Genomic DNA, 19,267 nt, shown 5'->3' on the forward strand with positions numbered 1-19,267 from the left:
TTATAAATTTAAAAGTAGATCATTTTGATAGAATTTTAGTTTTGAACAAAACATTTATTTATGCTTTGATGTTTAAATATCATAGCTTTTTGCACAGTCATTTTTATGTTGCCCAATTTTTTAAAACTTCAAAGAAAATATTAGATTGAATGACTTTTTGGTTTTGATAAGGGTTGAGTTATTTTTGAAATATTTTTTTTATTATTAATAAAAAACATATTTATTTATGTTTTGGTATTACTCATAATTATTTCCTCATAATTATAATTATATCCTCTGAAGATTGGAAATTGTTGTATGTAGCAATGTGGACATACAATTTGTTCCAATCCTCCTTTCTGATCTTAACATTAAAAAGTATGTAACTATCTAACATTAAAAATGTGATTTAATAATTAATCATCTAACTCCTCTGTCAAACACTTGTGGTTTAAATTCAGTTTTAGGCTATTTTACCAAAATAACTTTCATAAACTTGAGACGTAGATTATAAAATGAAAAGATAGTAGCAGTAGTTATATAGATTGGGAGCACTTGTTTTCTTTACTTAATGAGTAGAGAAAAGGCAGGAGTAAGGAGTATGATATAATTAGAGAATCCACGTAGAAATGTTACAATAAGATCCTTAGGTTCCAACAAATAATGAAACCTTAGACAAAAAAATTCCCAACTCACCTCCTCTTTCCGATGATGGGATAATCAAATTGATATTAACAAATGACAAAAACAGCTGGACCTACATTATCAATTTATTACCTCATATTTCCACTTTCGTAACTCTGTTTCCCTTGTCACCTTCATAATTGTCGGAACCCAATCTCCCCTTAAATTGATGCTTTTCAGCTGAGGGTGTTGTTTCAGTGGAAAAAGAAACGTCACCATCTTCGACTGGGACATCATCATATTTATTTGCACTGACATAACCATTGCTATGATTTGCAAAGCCATTTGCTGTTACTCTGCTTCTGATCGCATCTACATCATTTGAATCTGAATCTTCCCTTGCGTTTTCATAATCCAATGAAACAGAAGAGCCATTAGGCAAACACGAAGTAGGACTCGACTTGGCCAAATCACTATCATCTTGCTCTTCCATGCAGACTGAAATCTCTTCTAAAACAGATGAGCATGTATTTGATTCATCTGAATCTTCTACGTCCCCCAGATCTTTGACAGCTTCAAAACCGTGCATATTAGATGTATCGACACCATTACATACAGACCCATTAGCATTTACATCAATTATTTCAACATCCTTCAACTGCTCTCTTTTAACTCCAGAGTCCATTTCTGTCAAAGGCATGTTTTCACAGAGAACCATCACCTCTGGACTACTGTTAGATGGAGAGGACTCACATCCTCCACTGTAAGTGTCAGTTTTCAGTTCCAGGAGGCATTTAGCTTGTTTGGTTGGGCTAGGCTGCACCTCTGCTGTCTCTGACGAGACGATGCTTTGAAGCCCTGATGCTCGAGCATGAACCCTGTGTGGGAGCAAATCAAGTAATATGGGTGTTACCTCCATTGAAGAGAGTAATTGGCACAAACTATTCAGCACAAAAGCAAAATGTATTTGCCCTTGATTTGACTACTGGAATCATTCTTTATCAAACCTTGGATGGTATAAATAATCTCACGAGGCACAGGACTAAAACTAATTTAAATGAGGTTCCATGATTTATGATCTCACATAGAAAGAAAAGAAAATACACTACTCGTTGGAATGCAAACACACACTCTCAAGTTATGAACTAGATAAAACAGAATACATCACCAAAGCAAAGGGGGGAGAGGTTCCTCAAGTAAAATATGAAACAGACAACAAGGCCAAGACATATTGCACAAACAAATTAATGCTAACCAGAACTTAATTTTCTCTTGGTCGTCATGCATATATCAAAGGGTTCTAGCAGTTCTGGACTGGCCTTGAAACCCACTACTACTAAGACCAAAAACAACAAACAGTTTAAACTTGTGACCATGAGGACAAAACCAGCTATTTGGCCAAATCGCTAGAATAAGGCTCTCATTAAAACCAAAGCCCAAAATAATGTCAATGAACATAAAGAATAAACCTAAAATATTAAATGTCAAATGAAATAAGCAGCCAAAACATATATTTATTATATAGAAATAAAATGAGGTTATTTAGGCACCACAAAAGAGGCAGGAGAGTCGCCTCTTTAACTGATGGTCATAAGGATACCTGCTATACAACAGCATATAAGCACCCTGAGAAAGCACCTCTTCCAACTCCACCCTAACGACCTGAGCATCATAATCCAATTCAAATAAGGGTACTTGAACTTCAAACACACCACATAGAGTTCAGTAAACAAAAAGGAAAATGTTCAAAGTTGCATGGAGAGACAATGAAATTTACCTTCCAATCATCTATTCTATACCAGTTCCCACAGAAATCCTTGATGTAGCAGATGTAATGACCAAAAAATGAAGCATTTAGCATATCAATATGTACCACAACAGCATATAGCTTATACATATCAGATCCATCTCCAACTTCACTCATGTAAGGACAAAGGTCTAAAGTCTCCGGGAAAGCTACTCTCTTGTTAAGTTTTCCAAACCTCCCACTCTGTTTGTTCACAACAACCCAGTAAAACTAAATGAGAAAAATTGACAATTTTAAGAAATATTCAACTCTTAATGTAATGAAAAAAGTATGATACATATGTTGGGTGGTCATGGATTCAAAATCCAATCTAGATCCAATCCATATCCATTTTAATTAAATCAAATTTATTTGAATTTTTTTAAAATAAATTTTAATTGGATTAAATCTAGATTAAATCCACTTCGTTAATTAGATTAAATTCACTTTGTCAATTACATTAAATTCATTTTGATATGGACACAGACTAACTTGGCTCGAACGGGCCTAAGCCGACTCAACCTGGACACGAACCAACTGAGCTCGACAACGGCCCAGGCCCGGACGACTCGAAATCGGCCCGGGCCTGAACGACTTGATATTGGCCCGGGATCGCTCGGCTCGACATTGGCCTAGGACTGCTCGACTCGACATCGGCCCGGGCCCGAACAGCTCGACATCAGACTAGGCCCGAACGACTCGACATCGGCCCGGGCCCGAACGACTTGACATCGACTCGGGCCCGCTCAACTCAATATTGACCCGAGCCCGCTCAGCACGACATTGGCCCGGGCCCGCTCAACTCGACATTGGCACGGGTCCGCTCGACTCAATGTCATACCTAGCCCACTCAACTCGACATTAACTCGGGCCAGACGGCTTAACATCAGCTCGGGCCAGACGGCTTGACATCCGCTCGGGACCGCTCAACTCGACATCAGCCCAGACCCGCTCGACATCAACCCGGGCCTACTCGACTCAATATCGGCCTTGGCCCGCTCAACTCGACATCGACCCAGGCCCGCTTGGCTCAATGTCGACCTTGGCCCGGATGACTCGACATCAGCCTTGGCCCGGACGTCTCGACATCGGTCCAGACCCGGACGACTCGACATCGGCTCGGGACCAGACGTCTCGACATCGGTCCAGACCCGGACGACTTGACATCGGCTCGGGACTGCTCGGCTCGACATCGGCTCGGGCCCGAACAACTCGACATCGGCCCGGGCCTACTCAGCTTAACATCGACCCGGGTCTGCTTGGGTCAACATCAGCCCTGGCATGGTCTTCTGGATATCGGCCCGGGTCCGCTTGAATCGATATCGGACCCGAAAGACTTAGCTCGACATGGGTTTGGACCGGCTCGATTAGACATTAGCCTGGGCCAACTCTTCTCGATATCGGCCCCGAACGACTCGAGTCGACTCAATATCGGCCACTCAGCTCGACTTGGCAGAGGGTTGACTCAACTCGACTTTGGCCCAAACCAACTCGATTCGACTTGGGCCCGGACGACTCGTCTCGACGTGGACTTGGGCTGACTTTGCTCAACCTGGATCGGGCCAAGTCAAAATTCAACTCAAAATGCAATTTGGATGATGCAAAAATGTATTCAATTTATATCTAATCCATATCCAATTAAATGGATTGGATTTAAAATCCAAAAATATGAATTTGGATTTGAAATAAATCCATTTAAATGGATTAAAACTAATATGGATTTGGTTAATTATGGATTGGATTTTGTAATTTGGATTTTTTGCCCACCCTTAATACATAGTCATAGTACACTAAAATCCACACAATTTACACCCCCACATGAGGCACATTTTGAGAAGGGGAAATTATAACTAAACATAAGAAGTGATATTTATATTGCCTAAAGCATCTCTCCACAACTCAGCAAAACTATTTAGATAAAATTTAGTGAGACCTGAAATCTTTTCAAGGCAATTGTAAGAATATTTGGTGCTCGTTTAACCGTAAGACGTTTCCATGCCTTGACATAGTCCTTGCACCTGCAAACAGAAAAAACACTCGGTTAAAAAGACAGGATATACCTGCCAGACAGCAAAAGCATATTATTAAACACTAACATTGGCATTCTAGATTTCATTAAATAGCCAATTTTTACCAAATAAATTCCCTACTTACAAATCACTCTCCATATTTAGTGCCTCGGCTCAGACATCAGAATATATACACAAAAATTAAAAAACAATGATAAATAATTAACAAAGACACAATTAAATATGAAATAATTTGACTACAAATCATAGTATAATCAAGACAAAAACAGAAATAAAATTAATACCAGGCTTTTTTGCAATTCAAAAACATTATGGTTAAAGTTGACTAAAAATTATAGTATAGGACAAAAACAGAAGTAAAATTAATTTCAGACTTTTTTTTCAATTATGGTTATTGAGAAAGAATGAAGCAGTGAGAAAATTTGTGTTAGGCTACATATTTGCAGGGGTGTTTATTGATCGATCTGAAGTCAATTATAGTACAATACCAATAGGCTAAAAACTAAGCTCAAGCCTATTAATATAAGTAATTGATTATTCTAAGACATGTGGATGGTCAACCATGTTTTCTACCATTGATTTAGTATTTTAATATAGGCGTTAATATTCTAACAATTATCACTTTTGAAGCATAATCTCTATATACATGCTAATAAAATTTATCATACTGGTACATATTTTTCCAAGCAACCTTACTTACAAATAAATTCCCTACTTACAAATCACTCTCCATATTTAGTGCCTCGGCTCAGACATCAGAATATATACACAAAAATTAAAAAACAATGATAAATAATTAACAAAGACACAATTAAATATGAAATAATTTGACTAAAAATCATAGTATAATCAAGACAAAAACAGAAATAAAATTAATACCAGGCTTTTTTGCAATTCAAAAACATTATGGTTAAAGTTGACTAAAAATTATAGTATAGGACAAAAACAGAAGTAAAATTAATTTCAGACTTTTTTTTCAATTATGGTTATTGAGAAAGAATGAAGCAGTGAGAAAATTTGTGTTAGGCTACATATTTGCAGGGGTGTTTATTGATCGATCTGAAGTCAATTATAGTACAATACCAATAGGCTAAAAACTAAGCTCAAGCCTATTAATATAAGTAATTGATTATTCTAAGACATGTGGATGGTCAACCATGTTTTCTACCATTGATTTAGTATTTTAATATAGGCGTTAATATTCTAACAATGATCACTTTTGAAGCATAATCTCTATATACATGCTAATAAAATTTATCATACTGGTACATATTTTTCCAAGCAACCTTACCCGTCACATTTATACATATTATCCCCATGAAGCCACTCCTTGGCAGTAAACTGGTCTAGACATTCCTCCAAGGAAGCAGCATCTCCATGAATTTCAACCGTCAAGTCCATCATATTCTCATATTGATTTGAATTCTTGTCACATTCGGTACAAATCACCTGTTTTTTTAGCAAAAAGGAGAAGATGACAGATGGCCATGTCAGCAGCATTGATTAATCACTAAAATAAAAAGGAAGGCTTCAAAGTTTCAAAATGTTCAATATGCACAAGACTAACCCCTGCGGAAATTAAAACATGGAGCGCATGAGAAAGAAAACCACATTACAGGTTGAATCTTACCCATGGTTAGTAGAACTCAAACAGACAACAGAAAACTATCCGTCTTTGAAGTCACTGTTCAGCTTTTTTCACTCACCACAATTGACCATTACACTCCTTTATGAATTGTGCCATAAAATGTGTCCCCGCCCATTTTAAGCTTCAAATGCGGCTAAACAATTTTTCTAGGTTTACGCTTTTATTGGCAAACATACCCAATTTTTTTATAAAGCTTTGAAACATATTTACTTTAAAAATGACTTTTCTTTAAAATATATATATAAAAAAATAATCAAACCAGAAAACTTAGATTTTAGTCTAATCAGACGTCTAACCTCAGATTGAAGGTGGCCACCAAAAATGTGTTGGATAAGAGTTGTTTCTTGATGCTTCGGAGGAACAGCTTTTTCTCCACCAAATTCATCAAGGCAAACTGATTGCATGGCATCAATGGAAAACCTACAAACATCATTAACATATTGGGAGGGAACAAATTAAATATAAGACAACCGCCCAAATAGTCAATACACGATTCATTATGGAAAGTCAGATAACATTGATTCAAGAACAAAGAAACCTCATGAACTCGTGAGCATCCTCTTGTCTTCCATAACCCAGTGTACCACCAATATTAGGCAAACGAGACAGAATATTCATTGGAGAAAACGCTTTAGAACTTAGCCTTGCCTTTTCAACATGGGTTTCAAATTCACATAGAAAGCACCAATCGTTATGACAGCCTATAAAGCCATATGCAACCAAGTAAGTATGAGGAATAATCAAGATACACCAAGACTTAAAAGGTCTAAATTGTGACATTACATTCGCTGCGGTGCCCCTTCTCCAATAGGTAGGCAATAAGTGGCCTTGTGAAAGAAAGACATTGGAGAACCACATTTGCAAAGCAGCTGCACAAATTTGCATTGTAAGTTAAATTCCACCGAATCCTCGTATTCCAATCTATCAATAGTATAGCATGTAAAAAAGGTGAACCTGTTTCCACAATTCAACAGTCCACATGGAGGAAATCCTGGCTTGTCCCAGTTAAACAAATTGACAAAATCATCATAAGGAAAAAGAACCTGGAAACCCAAAAACAGATTATTAGAGCGCAAAGGGCAGAAAACATAACGATTCAACTTGGTAAGGAATGTATCATGTAATCTTACCAATATACTCGATTTGAAAAACAGAGAGAAACCTAGGTCGTGTTTGATTTCCTTTTTAATTTTTGGTTTTAAAAACTGTTTTCTGAACCAATTTCACGTTACTCAGCAATAAAATTACTGTTCAGACTCTATTTTGAAAATTATTTCCAAAAAACAGAATTGGCCAAGAGACGTTCTTTTTTCCTCTTGTTCAACTTCACACTCTACTTGTGCCTTACACCACCCTCCACCACCTGTCTAAGCAACCTCATTCAATCGCATTTTAAAAATAGAAACCAAACACACTCTTACATCTTTAGGCTGCTTAATAGGCCTGGAAATTCCGCGACCACATTCAGGAATGAGTGCAATTGATGTCGTACTTCTATTCACTGCAGCAGAAGCTTTGAACCCTCGATTAGTTAATCCAGTTTGTGAAACTCCTTGCATCTGAAACTCCTTGCATCTCATCTTATGCTCGGATTGCCAGTGCGCCTGTTGGCACGCTTGTGAACTGAAAAAACCAACCCAAAGTAAATTCTCCTTTCAATTTCATTCAACTCAGAGAAACACAAACACACAAACAAATAAATAAAGATCAGTATAAAAGGTCAATCTCAAATTGGAAGCAGCACTGAAAAAACCGACAACAAGAACAAATCAAACGTGGTTAACATATTATATTATAACTGTTGAAATATACGAACCAGTAACGAACGGATTTGCATCGCGAACACTTCTTGCTGCCGGGGTTGCGACAAACGGCGCATACAGAATCGTCCATGGGAAGACCGGGCATGGCGTCGTGGCGATGGTGGTGCTGCTGGTGGTGTTCCCCTTCGAAAGTGGCGTCAACCTCGAAGTACTTGGAGGCGGTGTTCTTCACGAGCGCGTGCAGTCCCATCGCCAAGACGAACGCGGAGAACACGAATTGCAGGAGCCATTTGAGATCCCATGATGGTGAGGACACTAACGAGGCAAGCATCTACGATCACCCTTTCCGCGATCTCACGCCTTTTCATTTTCCTCTCTCCATCACTGAACTCCTCTTCCTACATATGTAGAACGCGCGATTGGTTTAGGGTTTTTTCGCTTCTTCTTCTTCTTCCTCTTCTTCTTCTTCTTGGTGTGATGCTGTTGTCTACCAGTTTTGTTTAGTTTCCGTTCTCTTGGTTAGTTTTATTTTGTGAAAGAAACGGAACAAGTGGAATTGAGGAACAGAGTTTTCTTGGCCATTTTATGCCGTTGTGACGTGCTTATGGGGTTTTCTAACTTCCTTGCCCTCTTTCAATAATTCCTTTTTATTCTTCTTTCTCCAAACACCAACTTATTCGCTGCACATTGGGCGGTGCTATATCTTAAGATTAGTTTCGATTTTATGCAAAAAAAATCTGTTAAGATAAGTGCGTGTTTGGGTACTTGATAGAAGGATACTTTATTTGATTTTCCACGTTTCAACATTAAATAATTTCTTTTAGTTTCTACATTTTTTTTTGGGTTTTGTTGTGATATTAACTTATGGGTTCTCTTAAATGGCGTATCGACACATGTATTGGTGTCGACATTCATACTACACTCGTAGGACACACTTATCAATGAAGTGTTCAATTCAAAAAATATTTGTTAAATTTTTTAAAATTCTCGCACGATTCTAACACAATTTTAAAATGTATAAATACAATATTTTCTAAAAACTCAAATTTATTGTATAAATTTTTATTATGATTATAAAAATAAGAAACAAATTCTTTTGAACCAATCATAAAAAATATTTTCATGCTATCAAAAGAATCTCAAACATACTTTTTGTACATAAATATTTATTTTCAATTTATATAATTCAAAATTATATAATATATAGATTTGTATCCCCGTGTCCTATATTTTAAAAATTATACATATCTTCGTATCCGTATTTGTATCGTGTCAGTGTCCATATCCGTATCTGTGCTATATAGATATGAACGAAAAGGAAAAGAGAATAATGATGGAAGAAATAACACATATTTAGAGTTAATATATAAATATTGAGAAATGTGATTCTTGAAAAGGATTATAATTGTCGTAAATACTTTTTAAATTATTTATTATTTTTTATAAAATATAATATGATGTTTTGTGATGTTTTAATTATTTTTATCATGTTAGATTATTTAATAAAAGTAACATAATGTTTGTTCAGAGTAAAATAATTTTAGTCGAGAAAGTTAAATTTTCAGTCCTCCTTCAAAACAATTTTGTGGGACACGCCAAAACGGATTTTCAATAAACGTGATTTTCTGTAAATGGTGTTTTCTTATAAAATAAATCGATCACACAACTTAAACTAACGTTTTCAATCTCATATTAAAAAAATACTAAAAGTGTTGTTTATGTAGAATGTTCTCCAAGTAAGTTGGTGTCTCATCCTCGTGCACTGGGAGACAAATAGGAAAATAGTTTTCTTACATAAAAATAATAACTTCCTTCCATGACAATAATTAATCTCAATTATTAAATTAAAATTAAAATATATCTTAAAATACTCAAAATTTCAAATTACAATGTACATCAATATGATATATAGGATAATTCCTCTAATTATAAATCAAATCAAATCTAAAGTACTATTGTAACATCCAATACATTATAGTTGATAAATTCAATAGAAACACACCTATATTATTTGTAAATATTGTAAATATAATATTAGATATGTGAATATATATTACAAGTGAGATACCAAGTTTTAAAAAAAAAAGTATATACCGTTAACATAAATAAGCTTCTTCGATTAGAATATATATTTGTAAATAATACCGGTTATTGATTGAATAATTTATTTATTTTATTTAGTTGTACTTTTTTCTTTATTTTTTTAAAATATTTGGGTTTCATTTTTCGATCGATAGCACATATGTAAAAGGTTTTTCGACACTTAATTCAGTATTCGGTATTTTGGTGTTATTAATACTATAATAATGATATAGTTTTGTTTTGTTTGTTTTATCTGTTGTGTTTATTTATACTTATAATGAACTTTGTTATTGATGGACCATAATTAATAATGTGCATAATCATAAAAAAAAATATTACCTAATTTATTATGTATTATTTTTTACTTTAATGCATTTTATACAAGTCAGTCTGTCGGCATTCGATATTGAGGATTATAGCATCATCTAACCTCGATCAGTATAATAATGTCATGATTTAGCGAATAAAAATATTGTATTAGAGTTGCTAAATAATACAAAACATTTTTATCCTATATTTTCTAACACTATTAACCTTAGTTGTATGTTTGCTTTAAACTACTACGACACAAGTTATGACAGGTATTCAATCATTCTTCATAATTTATAAACTCTTTCTTTGTGTTATTAATGGTACATAGGGTTACATGTATTTGGAGATTTTTTTTTCACTTTTTTTTTTGCAATGTAATTAATGTGTTGTGCTAATTCAAGTGTGTTGACATTAAATATCATATTACTCATCACTCATATTATGACAACTAAAGAAAAACATTTATATACTCCATTTGCTATTGTTTTTCAGTCGATTTTGTTGTGTGATTGGATAAATTTTACTTCTTCCATCAAATTTTTGTACAAAATTGTTGTATACATTAACTATTAAAGAGAGTTATGAAAAAGTTGTGAATCTTCAACACTATTTCTCTTACAATACTTGTTCTAATTCACCATATGTTGCATTGTGTCAAAACAAATTATTTAATAATAGGAAGTCATCATACTATGTTTTCAAAATTAATGCATACATGTAGGTTTATGTATTTTTAAGTTTTGGCTTGGTGACTTTGGAATGATAAACTACAAGAAATTCATGAAATAGAAACTATTTTTTAGATATCAAAATAATTAGTTGTAATAGTAATTAAATTAGAGACCAGAAACTAAAACAAATTTTGGTTTCTAAATTAGTTTCTATTATTATTAAATGGTTTATAATTTTATATCTAATTAGCAACCAAGGTTTTAACTACCAAGTTTCTAAATACCTCTCATGATTTTTATTTTTGTTAAATTCATACTATTTTTTTTTAAATGACTATCTTATCTATTATTAGTTTATCTAAGATAATTCAGGTAATTTTAACTTATAAATTATGGTAGAACTCATATTACATTTTAGAATGTCAAATTTAATATAATATATGAAATAATTTTTCTTTAATTTATTTAATATTATAATATTAAAAGTTAAATATAAATTTTAGAAAAATTATCGTGCTTTGCACGGATCAAGTACTAGTAAATTTCACAAAATGATGATGGTTGAATAGCAGAACATGTACATAACATTTTGAATGCAAATTTTATGAAAAAAAAAAAAGGAAATACCTACAAAAAAGTTAGCTGAAAAATTGTATCCAGAAAAATAAGGTGGTGAGATAAAATTTATTTATAAGAAAACAATAAGATTGAAATGAATGTGTGATAGGTATGGTTTTGAAAAAATCAATAAGGTGTTATGTTGTGGATGGAAAGAAATCAAAATAATTAATATTGTACTATAACACATCTTATTCTCCAACTACTTAGATATAATTACCACCTAAATCTCACATAGGATTAGTTGTCATAATATCCAAGTTATTTATTGTGAGAGGAAAAAATACAATATCTAAGCTATGCTTTATTTATTATAGACAATCAAATTTATTTCAACTAACCAATACGTTGAATTCCGAATAAAAGTAGGTTTATCTTTTTTAAATTATTATATCAAGACATAAATATAAATTAAAAGTGGCTAATACTTTATAAATTAGTCTCTCATGAAGTAAATACTCCCTATCAGTGTTGTGATAGAAAACAAAATTGATATATTTGTAAATGAAATTAGAGTTGTTACTTTAAAATGTGTGTTAATAATTAACTTAATTTTAACACGGGTGACAATTATTGGTAATTACCAGCTTTAAAGGCTGAAATAATTTGTTCAATTAAAATCAACAGCGTTCGAATTATTGAATTTAGGCATACAAGTTAAAAGAGAAAATATTATTCGGAGAAAAATAATAATGAAGGGCCCAAAAATATATTGTACTTACTGGCCGAATGCGGGGAGTTTCTTCTTGGACCCCTGTATTTTTCTCTTCCTGCATCTCTGTATTTTTCTCTTCTTGCACTCCTAAATTTTTTGAAATATCAAAATTATCCTTTCACAATTTTATCTGTTTTTGGAATAGAAATTATGTAAGTTGCATAATGATATCTAACGTAAAAACTTTTATTTAAAATAATATGCAGGTTTAAAATGGTGAAAAATGGAAAACTTTTTCTTCTATTGCATCTTTTGAAAAGAAGAATAAGAAGAGAGAAAGTTTATTTTGAAATTTATTGTGTATATTATGAAAAACTTATTCCACAATTTTTATTTTAAAATGTATTTCATGTATTTTAAAAGACTTGTTCTAAAAAGGTTTGTTTTGGAAAATTTATATTTGAAAGGTATTATATTTGTTCCAAAAATTCTATCATATGAAAAGTTTACCCTCAAATGTATTTTTATGTGCTAAGGAAAACATGCATTAGAATTTCAATTCCAAAAATCCTGTTTCAACAATTATGTTCTAGACACTATGTTCCATAAATTCCGATTATAGTATATACTCATGTAAAAATATTTACAATTATATAAAATGAAAAACAATAAAAACTACTTTTTAAATACAAGTGTAAGAATTTTGTTACTGAAAAAAACTAAATACAACTTTTTTTATCGACAATAAAAAATAATAAATATGAACCACTTTAGGGATGATACATGAACTCAACCATAACCTTTCTCACTAGAATTACTCCAAAGTCTGTCTATACCGAGTTCTCCTAGCTAATCCAGAGAAAGACATCTGGGGACAAACAATTTTTTTTTATCAGCAATAAAAATAAATAAATAAATAAGAACCACCTCAGGGGTGGTCCAACCCTTATACATAAATACCTGACAATAACTCTTATTAGAACGCTTGGCTACCAGTTTGTCAAATGGGCTACCAGACCAACACTATCAAACATTACATAATCAACCTCATACAATCAAAAGGATTTAAAACCCAACTAGAATACGGGAAATAAGAAAATCGAGATTTTGCATGAATCCAAGACCATACCTTAACTTGCACCGAAGCGAACACCTCAGACACATCTGTCACTCCACTATTAAAGATGACCGAGTTCCTAATATTCCAAATTTCGCTCACAATGCCAACCCAAATTGAACCCCAAACGTCGTTAATCGAAACAGAAGCCTGACTCATCCTGAATTGTGCAAAATTTGACTTAGGGTCCTTGTGAAAAACAAACGACACTCCAAGCCACTCAAAGCACAAACACCAGATACGCCAAGCAAACCTGCAAACAAAGAACAAGTGACACGACGACTCCTCCTCCTCCCCGCACAAACAGCACGAGGAATTTTCCACCGCCACTCCACGTCTTACCAAATTAACCCTTGAGGCAATCCTACTCTCCACCACCCTCCAAACAGTGAACAAAGCAGAAGGCAAGGCTTTACACCTCCACAACTTACTGTGCTCAGGAGAAAATTCCCCTCCTCTACCCCGCCTTACTTGAACATAGACAGAGTTGACTGAGAAAGTTTGACTTTCCCCAACCTTCCAAACCCAACAGTCTGCCTCCCCCAAAGTCAACTTCGCCTCTTACAATAACTGAACTAGCTGTTCCACCAAAGACTTCTCCCAGTCGAAAAAGGATCTGCGCCAATCCAGATTCCACACCCAAACACCATTATACCAATATCCAAGCTCAGCCACTTTTGCGTCTTTGGCCGAACTTATAGAGAAAAGTCTTGGAAAACCTCCCTTCAAATTACCGCAACCCAACCAATTGTCCTCCCATAAAGATTTATCCTTACCATCCCCCACTTTCCACTTAACCTCATCTTCAAAACTTCTGCCCCAACCCTATGAATTCCACACCTCCTTTAGATCTTTCCACCAGAGAGAACCCCTATTAGACTTGTTGTCTTCTCTCAGACTTCTCCAACCTCCGTACTTAGAATCGAGAATCTCTTTCCACAAACCTCTTATATCCGTCCCCAGTCTCCAAATCCACTTTCCTAACAATGCCAAGTTAAAAATCCTAAGATCAATGATTCCAAGACCTCCAAAATCCCGAGGCTCGCACACCTTATCCCAAGAAGCCCAAGCAATCTTCCTTCCATCAGAGCCCCACCCCTAAAGGAAATTCCTTTGGATCTGAACTAACTTGTCTACTACCAAAGAAGGCAGTTTAAATAAAGACATAAAAAATAATGGGATTGAAGAGAGAACAGACTTGATCAAACAAATCCTCCCTGCAATCGACAAGCACCTGCCTTTCCACCTAGCTAGTTTACTCTGGACTTTCTCTACCACCCCGTTCCAACAATCACCGCGCTTATGACACCCTCCTACCGGTAAACCCAAGTAAACAAATGGAGTTACCATCACATTACAATTAAGAATAGTCGCGAAACGCTATAGCGAGTTCGAATCCAACCCCAGTCCGCCCAATCTGCTTTCAAGAAATTCACCTTAAGCCCAGAAGCAAGCTCAAAATAGAGCAAAATCGCCTTAATGTTGAAGATACTTTTGGTGTTAGCTTCACAAAAGAATAAAGTATCATCAGCATATTGCAACATATTCACATTCACTCTAGCTCTTCCAACCTCCAAACTATCAATCAAATTCTTCTCCTCTGCCATCCTAGAGACTCCAGCCAACCCTTCTGCTATTAAAAGGAAGAGAAACGGAGCTAGCGGATCACCTTGGCGAAGTCCCTTCCTAGGAGTAAATTCCCTAGTTGGGCTACCATTCACCAACACAGAAACTGAAGCGGATTCTAAGCAACATTTTATCCACCGAATCCATTTAGCACAGAAACCCAACCGATCAAGCATACAACTTAAATGAATACGTCACGAGATCATTCTCATACAAACCAATGGATCTATGCACCAATCAGAAAAAAAAGCTCAAACTGTGACTTGAATGCAACCCATAACCAAGCCTTTAATTGAATCAAGACAAAAACTTATAGTACATCCACTACTTCCCCTTTAAAAATTACCCTAAACCCTTTAAAAATTACCCTAAACACAACCTTAAGTTTTGGGTGAAATTACTTTCTCGTGCAGGTAGTGCGCATGATTATAAAAACAGAGTTAATTGGATTATTGTTAAGTTCAAATTATGGTGAAGTTAGTGGTATGAGTGCATTGTATAGAGAGCATAAGAAAAAACAGAAGCCTTAAGTGAGAATGAGTTTGACAACGATAGATACAAGTTTGATCAATTATATGCGGTTTGGGGTACATTTTACTGGTTTATTCATGCACCAAAAACCGGAGTGCTGTTTTCCACTATATTTTATATTCATCACTTTCTTTCATCTATTATATAGAATTACCTAAACTAACCATCACCACAAACTCCTCTTGCAAGTGAATATATTGCAATAGTCTTGTAGTGTAAGATTTTTTTTATGGCAATATGTTAATTAAATATATTGATTTATTATAATCTTTTTATTGATTCAAATTATAAATCTCTTATGATGATTCTAATAAGGTGTTTAGGAATAAAGTGTAAAGAGTCATTGTTCGATAGATTAATTTTGAAAATTTTAAGTTATACTTTGAAATACTTATTAAGCTTGAAATTAATTATTAAAAAAATCATGAAATAAAAATAAATTTTAGAAATAAAAAATAATTAATTGTTATAGTGACTAAATTATAGACCATTTTATAGACTAGAAAAAATGTTGGTTTCTAAATTAGTTTTGTTAAATGGTTTTTAATTAACAATCAATGTTTTTGTTGCCAAATTTATAATCTAAATAATTTGTAGTTAAAACCTTGGTAGTTAATTAGAAACTAATTTAGAAACTTTTTTTTTAGTTTCTAGAATGTCTCTAATTTAGTCATTATAGTAACTAATTATTTTTATTTCTAAAATTAGTTTTTATTTCATGATTTTCTTATAATAAATTAATATTATATTGTTACGATACTCAAGCAAAGTGTGATTGGGATGTTTAAGTGATAAAACTTATTACTGAAATAATGAATGACAAATCAAACGATGAAAGATTTTATAAATGATTTTATAAAAATATGGTTGTTTTGAGAATATTGTATAAAGAGATGATCTCCTTCAAATAACATTAACTTATTCTTGAAACCTATTTTAACTTAATTTAAAATATTTACATGGTTAATAATTTTAATTCATATTATACTATATACAAGTGAATGTTTTATTTTAAGAAAATGTTTAATTATTATGTTTGGATGAATTGATTAATTTAATAAACAATTTCTTATAAATATGAGCGGTATGTGATGTATCAAATTATATCATATAGAATAATTTAAGTCCAAGAAAATAACATGGATGGATGACATGTTGAACGAGTCTGTAATATCAAATAGATTAACCTAATATTGAAATTATATACTTTTTGTGAATGATGGTGATAAAGGGTTTGATTTTGAAGGTGAATTTGAAGGGGAAATTGTAGTAATTTATAAAAAGGTGTGGATATTTAGATTTTGTGAATACGCTGTTTTTAACTATGAATGCTTCCAAACTTTGTGTCCGGTATTTATGGATTCTGTCTCCTCAATTTGCCAATACTTTGGCCCCATTTCATCATTCCCCTGTTTCTCTAACATTCAAATTAAAATTCCGTTAATTAAATCATTTTAATAATAATAATGTTTTACTATTATTCAAAGAAAATACTTTTAAAAAAACAAGTGAAAGAGACTGGTGGCGTCTCATGAACCATAAACATCTTAAAACAATCCGCTTATTAAGGATGTTGTCCAAAGCTATCACCCTGCTTCACTTCAGGAGCTGTCTTTTAATAACAAACTATTTCAAAAATACTATGCTTCCTTTTTAACTTCTATCATTAAATTCCTTAAGTCTGTTGAATGGTTAAAAGAGAAAGATTTATACAAATTAGTTATGATTACGATGTATCGAAACAAACTTATTAATTGTGAGTTAAAAAAAGTAAGTTTTTTATTTTCACAAAATAACATTAATGTTTCAAGTTCTGAGATAACATATTTAACATCAATTATCGTATCCCAAATTTTATTTCTTTAAAATTAAAGAATTTATCATAAGTCATAATTTTATCTTCGAAAAACACATTTGAAATTAAAAGAAATTACACAAGAAATGTATGCATAAACTCACTTCAAAACAATGTGTAATTATATTGAATATCAGAAAATTAACCTTTTACACTTAATCTTTAATTAAATCTTATCTAATGCATGTTGCTGACGTTGACATAGTTCTCGCATCTGGAATAAACAGTCTAAGCTAAAAAAATCATTATTAGAATGTGAATTTAGATTTACTTAAGATGTAATTAGCACTACCTAAAACCAGTGATAATATTAGAATATCTGTTAAATTATTAAAACTAGCGTGCATTCACATTTTTCGTTTTTACTCAATTTCTATATGATAAAATTTAACATACATAAAAAATAACTTTGGATTAGTCGAAATTGAAAAGAAAAAATAATATGTAAAAGGAAAATGATAAATTGATTAATCAACTTTTTTTTTTATGGTTTGAGTTTCTTTTTTTTAAAGGTTTTTCTTTTCTTCCTTTAGTGATTTTGAGATTGGAGAGTGTAATGATGTTAACGTTAAAGATCTAAATTCACTTTGATGGTAAATACAAAAAAAAAAATGATGATTTTATCAAAAAATAGAGTTGTTTGAAATTGAATGAAGAGAGTAATTGAAAATGAAGTGAAAAGAGTAATTGAAAATGAAAGTTATTTTATTTGATATGTTAGATTTAGTGTGAGAAGATAGTGAGAGTGAAAATATGTTCAATTCAAGTCTGTTGTTGTCTTAAAATAAAGAATTAAGAAAAATGTGGGAAATTAATTTACATATAAAAATTGTCCTCATAACATTAATTTAAAAAATTCAAAACAATTTTATTATATAAAATGACAAAATACTCTATTATACTTATAAAATAAGATATATTAAATAAAAGTAAAATAAAAAATTTGCGTAAAAAAAAATTTAAGAAAAAATCCATATATATAGAGATATAGATTAGGAAAAGGATTGTGCCACGTATACAAATCCTTTAAATAAAAGGTTGGTTATGATGGATTAAAAATTGTGTGCTTAAGCTTAACAAACAAATCTATGCATGAATGGTTTTGAAGTGAATAAGCCAAACTGAAAGAACACAAGACACGATAGCATGACGTGAGCCGCGACTTTCCCACGCGCCGCCGTGTCTCAACTTCACATTAATTACTTTATCTATAAATATATTTTTTTACATCATTTGCATGTCTTTTTAGAAACCACAGTGGCCCCATTCCAAACAAATTTAGTAGAAGTGCTTACGTTCAACAAAGTAAATATTAATTTGGTATTTGATTGTGGGAGAGGTTGTAAAATTAGTTTTTGAAAAGATAAAAAAAATTAATTGATATATAAATGTATTAAAAATTGACATTAACTTTTAATATTATAGTTTAATGATAAAATAATAATGGATTCCTGTGAAATTGATTTTATATATTAAAGGATTTTTATATGTTTACACATAACTTATTTTCTGCATCCACTTAACAGTCCATAATAGTATTATTTTAATAATTTTTTATATTACTTAATTACAAATTTATCCTATATATATTAAAATAATCACATCAAGAATATTCCTTCTATACTAAAATAGCTATTTTGATAACAAAATAATCTCGGGTACTTAATAATAAGACAAAATTGCATGATTTCAACACACTTAAAAACTGAAATAAATATTTTTTATTTCAAAGAATATTTTGACAATGTTGTACACGATTAAGGACTAAATTATTAGTTTATCTTATTTATTAAGGATGTTTCATTCCAGATATTTTTTTTATAAATTGAAAAAACTGAAAAGATTATTTTAATTTAAATGATAAAAGTAACATTTAATATATAGATTATATACATAGATGGATATTTTTTATTTCTATGAATAAAATTAATGATGGTTGTTAAAAAATAAAAGTAGTGATTCGTAGTATA

General features: G+C 32.4%; 2 protein-coding genes across 2 annotated transcripts; both read right to left on the reverse strand.

The window, feature by feature from the left end:
• Positions 1-568: 568 nt before the first annotated feature.
• LOC137820275 (ubiquitin carboxyl-terminal hydrolase 18-like) lies at positions 569-8,585 on the reverse strand. Its single transcript, XM_068624260.1, has 11 exons — positions 7,884-8,585; positions 7,489-7,690; positions 7,022-7,110; positions 6,851-6,936; positions 6,606-6,768; positions 6,364-6,487; positions 5,711-5,868; positions 4,323-4,407; positions 2,381-2,593; positions 2,204-2,265; positions 569-1,481 (listed from the first exon to the last, which is right to left on the reverse strand). Exons 1-11 carry the CDS (start codon positions 8,159-8,161, stop codon positions 758-760), a joined length of 2,184 nt encoding a protein of 727 aa, XP_068480361.1. The 5' UTR covers positions 8,162-8,585; the 3' UTR covers positions 569-757.
• Positions 8,586-12,982: 4,397 nt separating this feature from the next.
• Positions 12,983-15,087, reverse strand: LOC137822241 (uncharacterized). Its single transcript, XM_068627135.1, has 6 exons — positions 14,688-15,087; positions 14,126-14,265; positions 13,851-14,008; positions 13,298-13,445; positions 13,129-13,191; positions 12,983-13,036 (listed from the first exon to the last, which is right to left on the reverse strand). The coding sequence occupies exons 1-6, from the start codon at positions 15,085-15,087 to the stop codon at positions 12,983-12,985; spliced, it is 963 nt and encodes a 320-aa protein (XP_068483236.1).
• Positions 15,088-19,267: the final 4,180 nt, after the last annotated feature.

The sequence above is a fragment of the Phaseolus vulgaris genome, chromosome 9 (assembly GCF_000499845.2).
Source record: "Phaseolus vulgaris cultivar G19833 chromosome 9, P. vulgaris v2.0, whole genome shotgun sequence".
Classification (NCBI taxonomy): Eukaryota; Viridiplantae; Streptophyta; class Magnoliopsida; order Fabales; family Fabaceae; genus Phaseolus; species Phaseolus vulgaris.

Bases quoted from the DNA above. Each gene is read 5' to 3' on its own strand.
- LOC137822241 (XM_068627135.1), bottom strand. From the start codon at position 15,087: ATGCTTGATCGGTTGGGTTTCTGTGCTAAATGGATTCGGTGGATAAAA. The intron at 13,446-13,850 runs GTAAGAGGCGAA...TGCACAATTCAG, and splicing joins GAACAGCTAGTTCAGTTATT to GATGAGTCAGGCTTCTGTTT. The intron at 13,192-13,297 runs GTATGGTCTTGG...AATGTTTGATAG, and splicing joins TCGCTTCGGTGCAAGTTAAG to TGTTGGTCTGGTAGCCCATT.
- LOC137820275 (XM_068624260.1), bottom strand. From the start codon at position 8,161: ATGCTTGCCTCGTTAGTGTCCTCACCATCATGGGATCTCAAATGGCTC. The intron at 5,869-6,363 runs GTTAGACGTCTG...CTAAAAAAACAG, and splicing joins GTGGCCACCTTCAATCTGAG to GTGATTTGTACCGAATGTGA. The intron at 4,408-5,710 runs GTAAGGTTGCTT...TTCTGTTTGCAG, and splicing joins AATATGTATAAATGTGACGG to GTGCAAGGACTATGTCAAGG.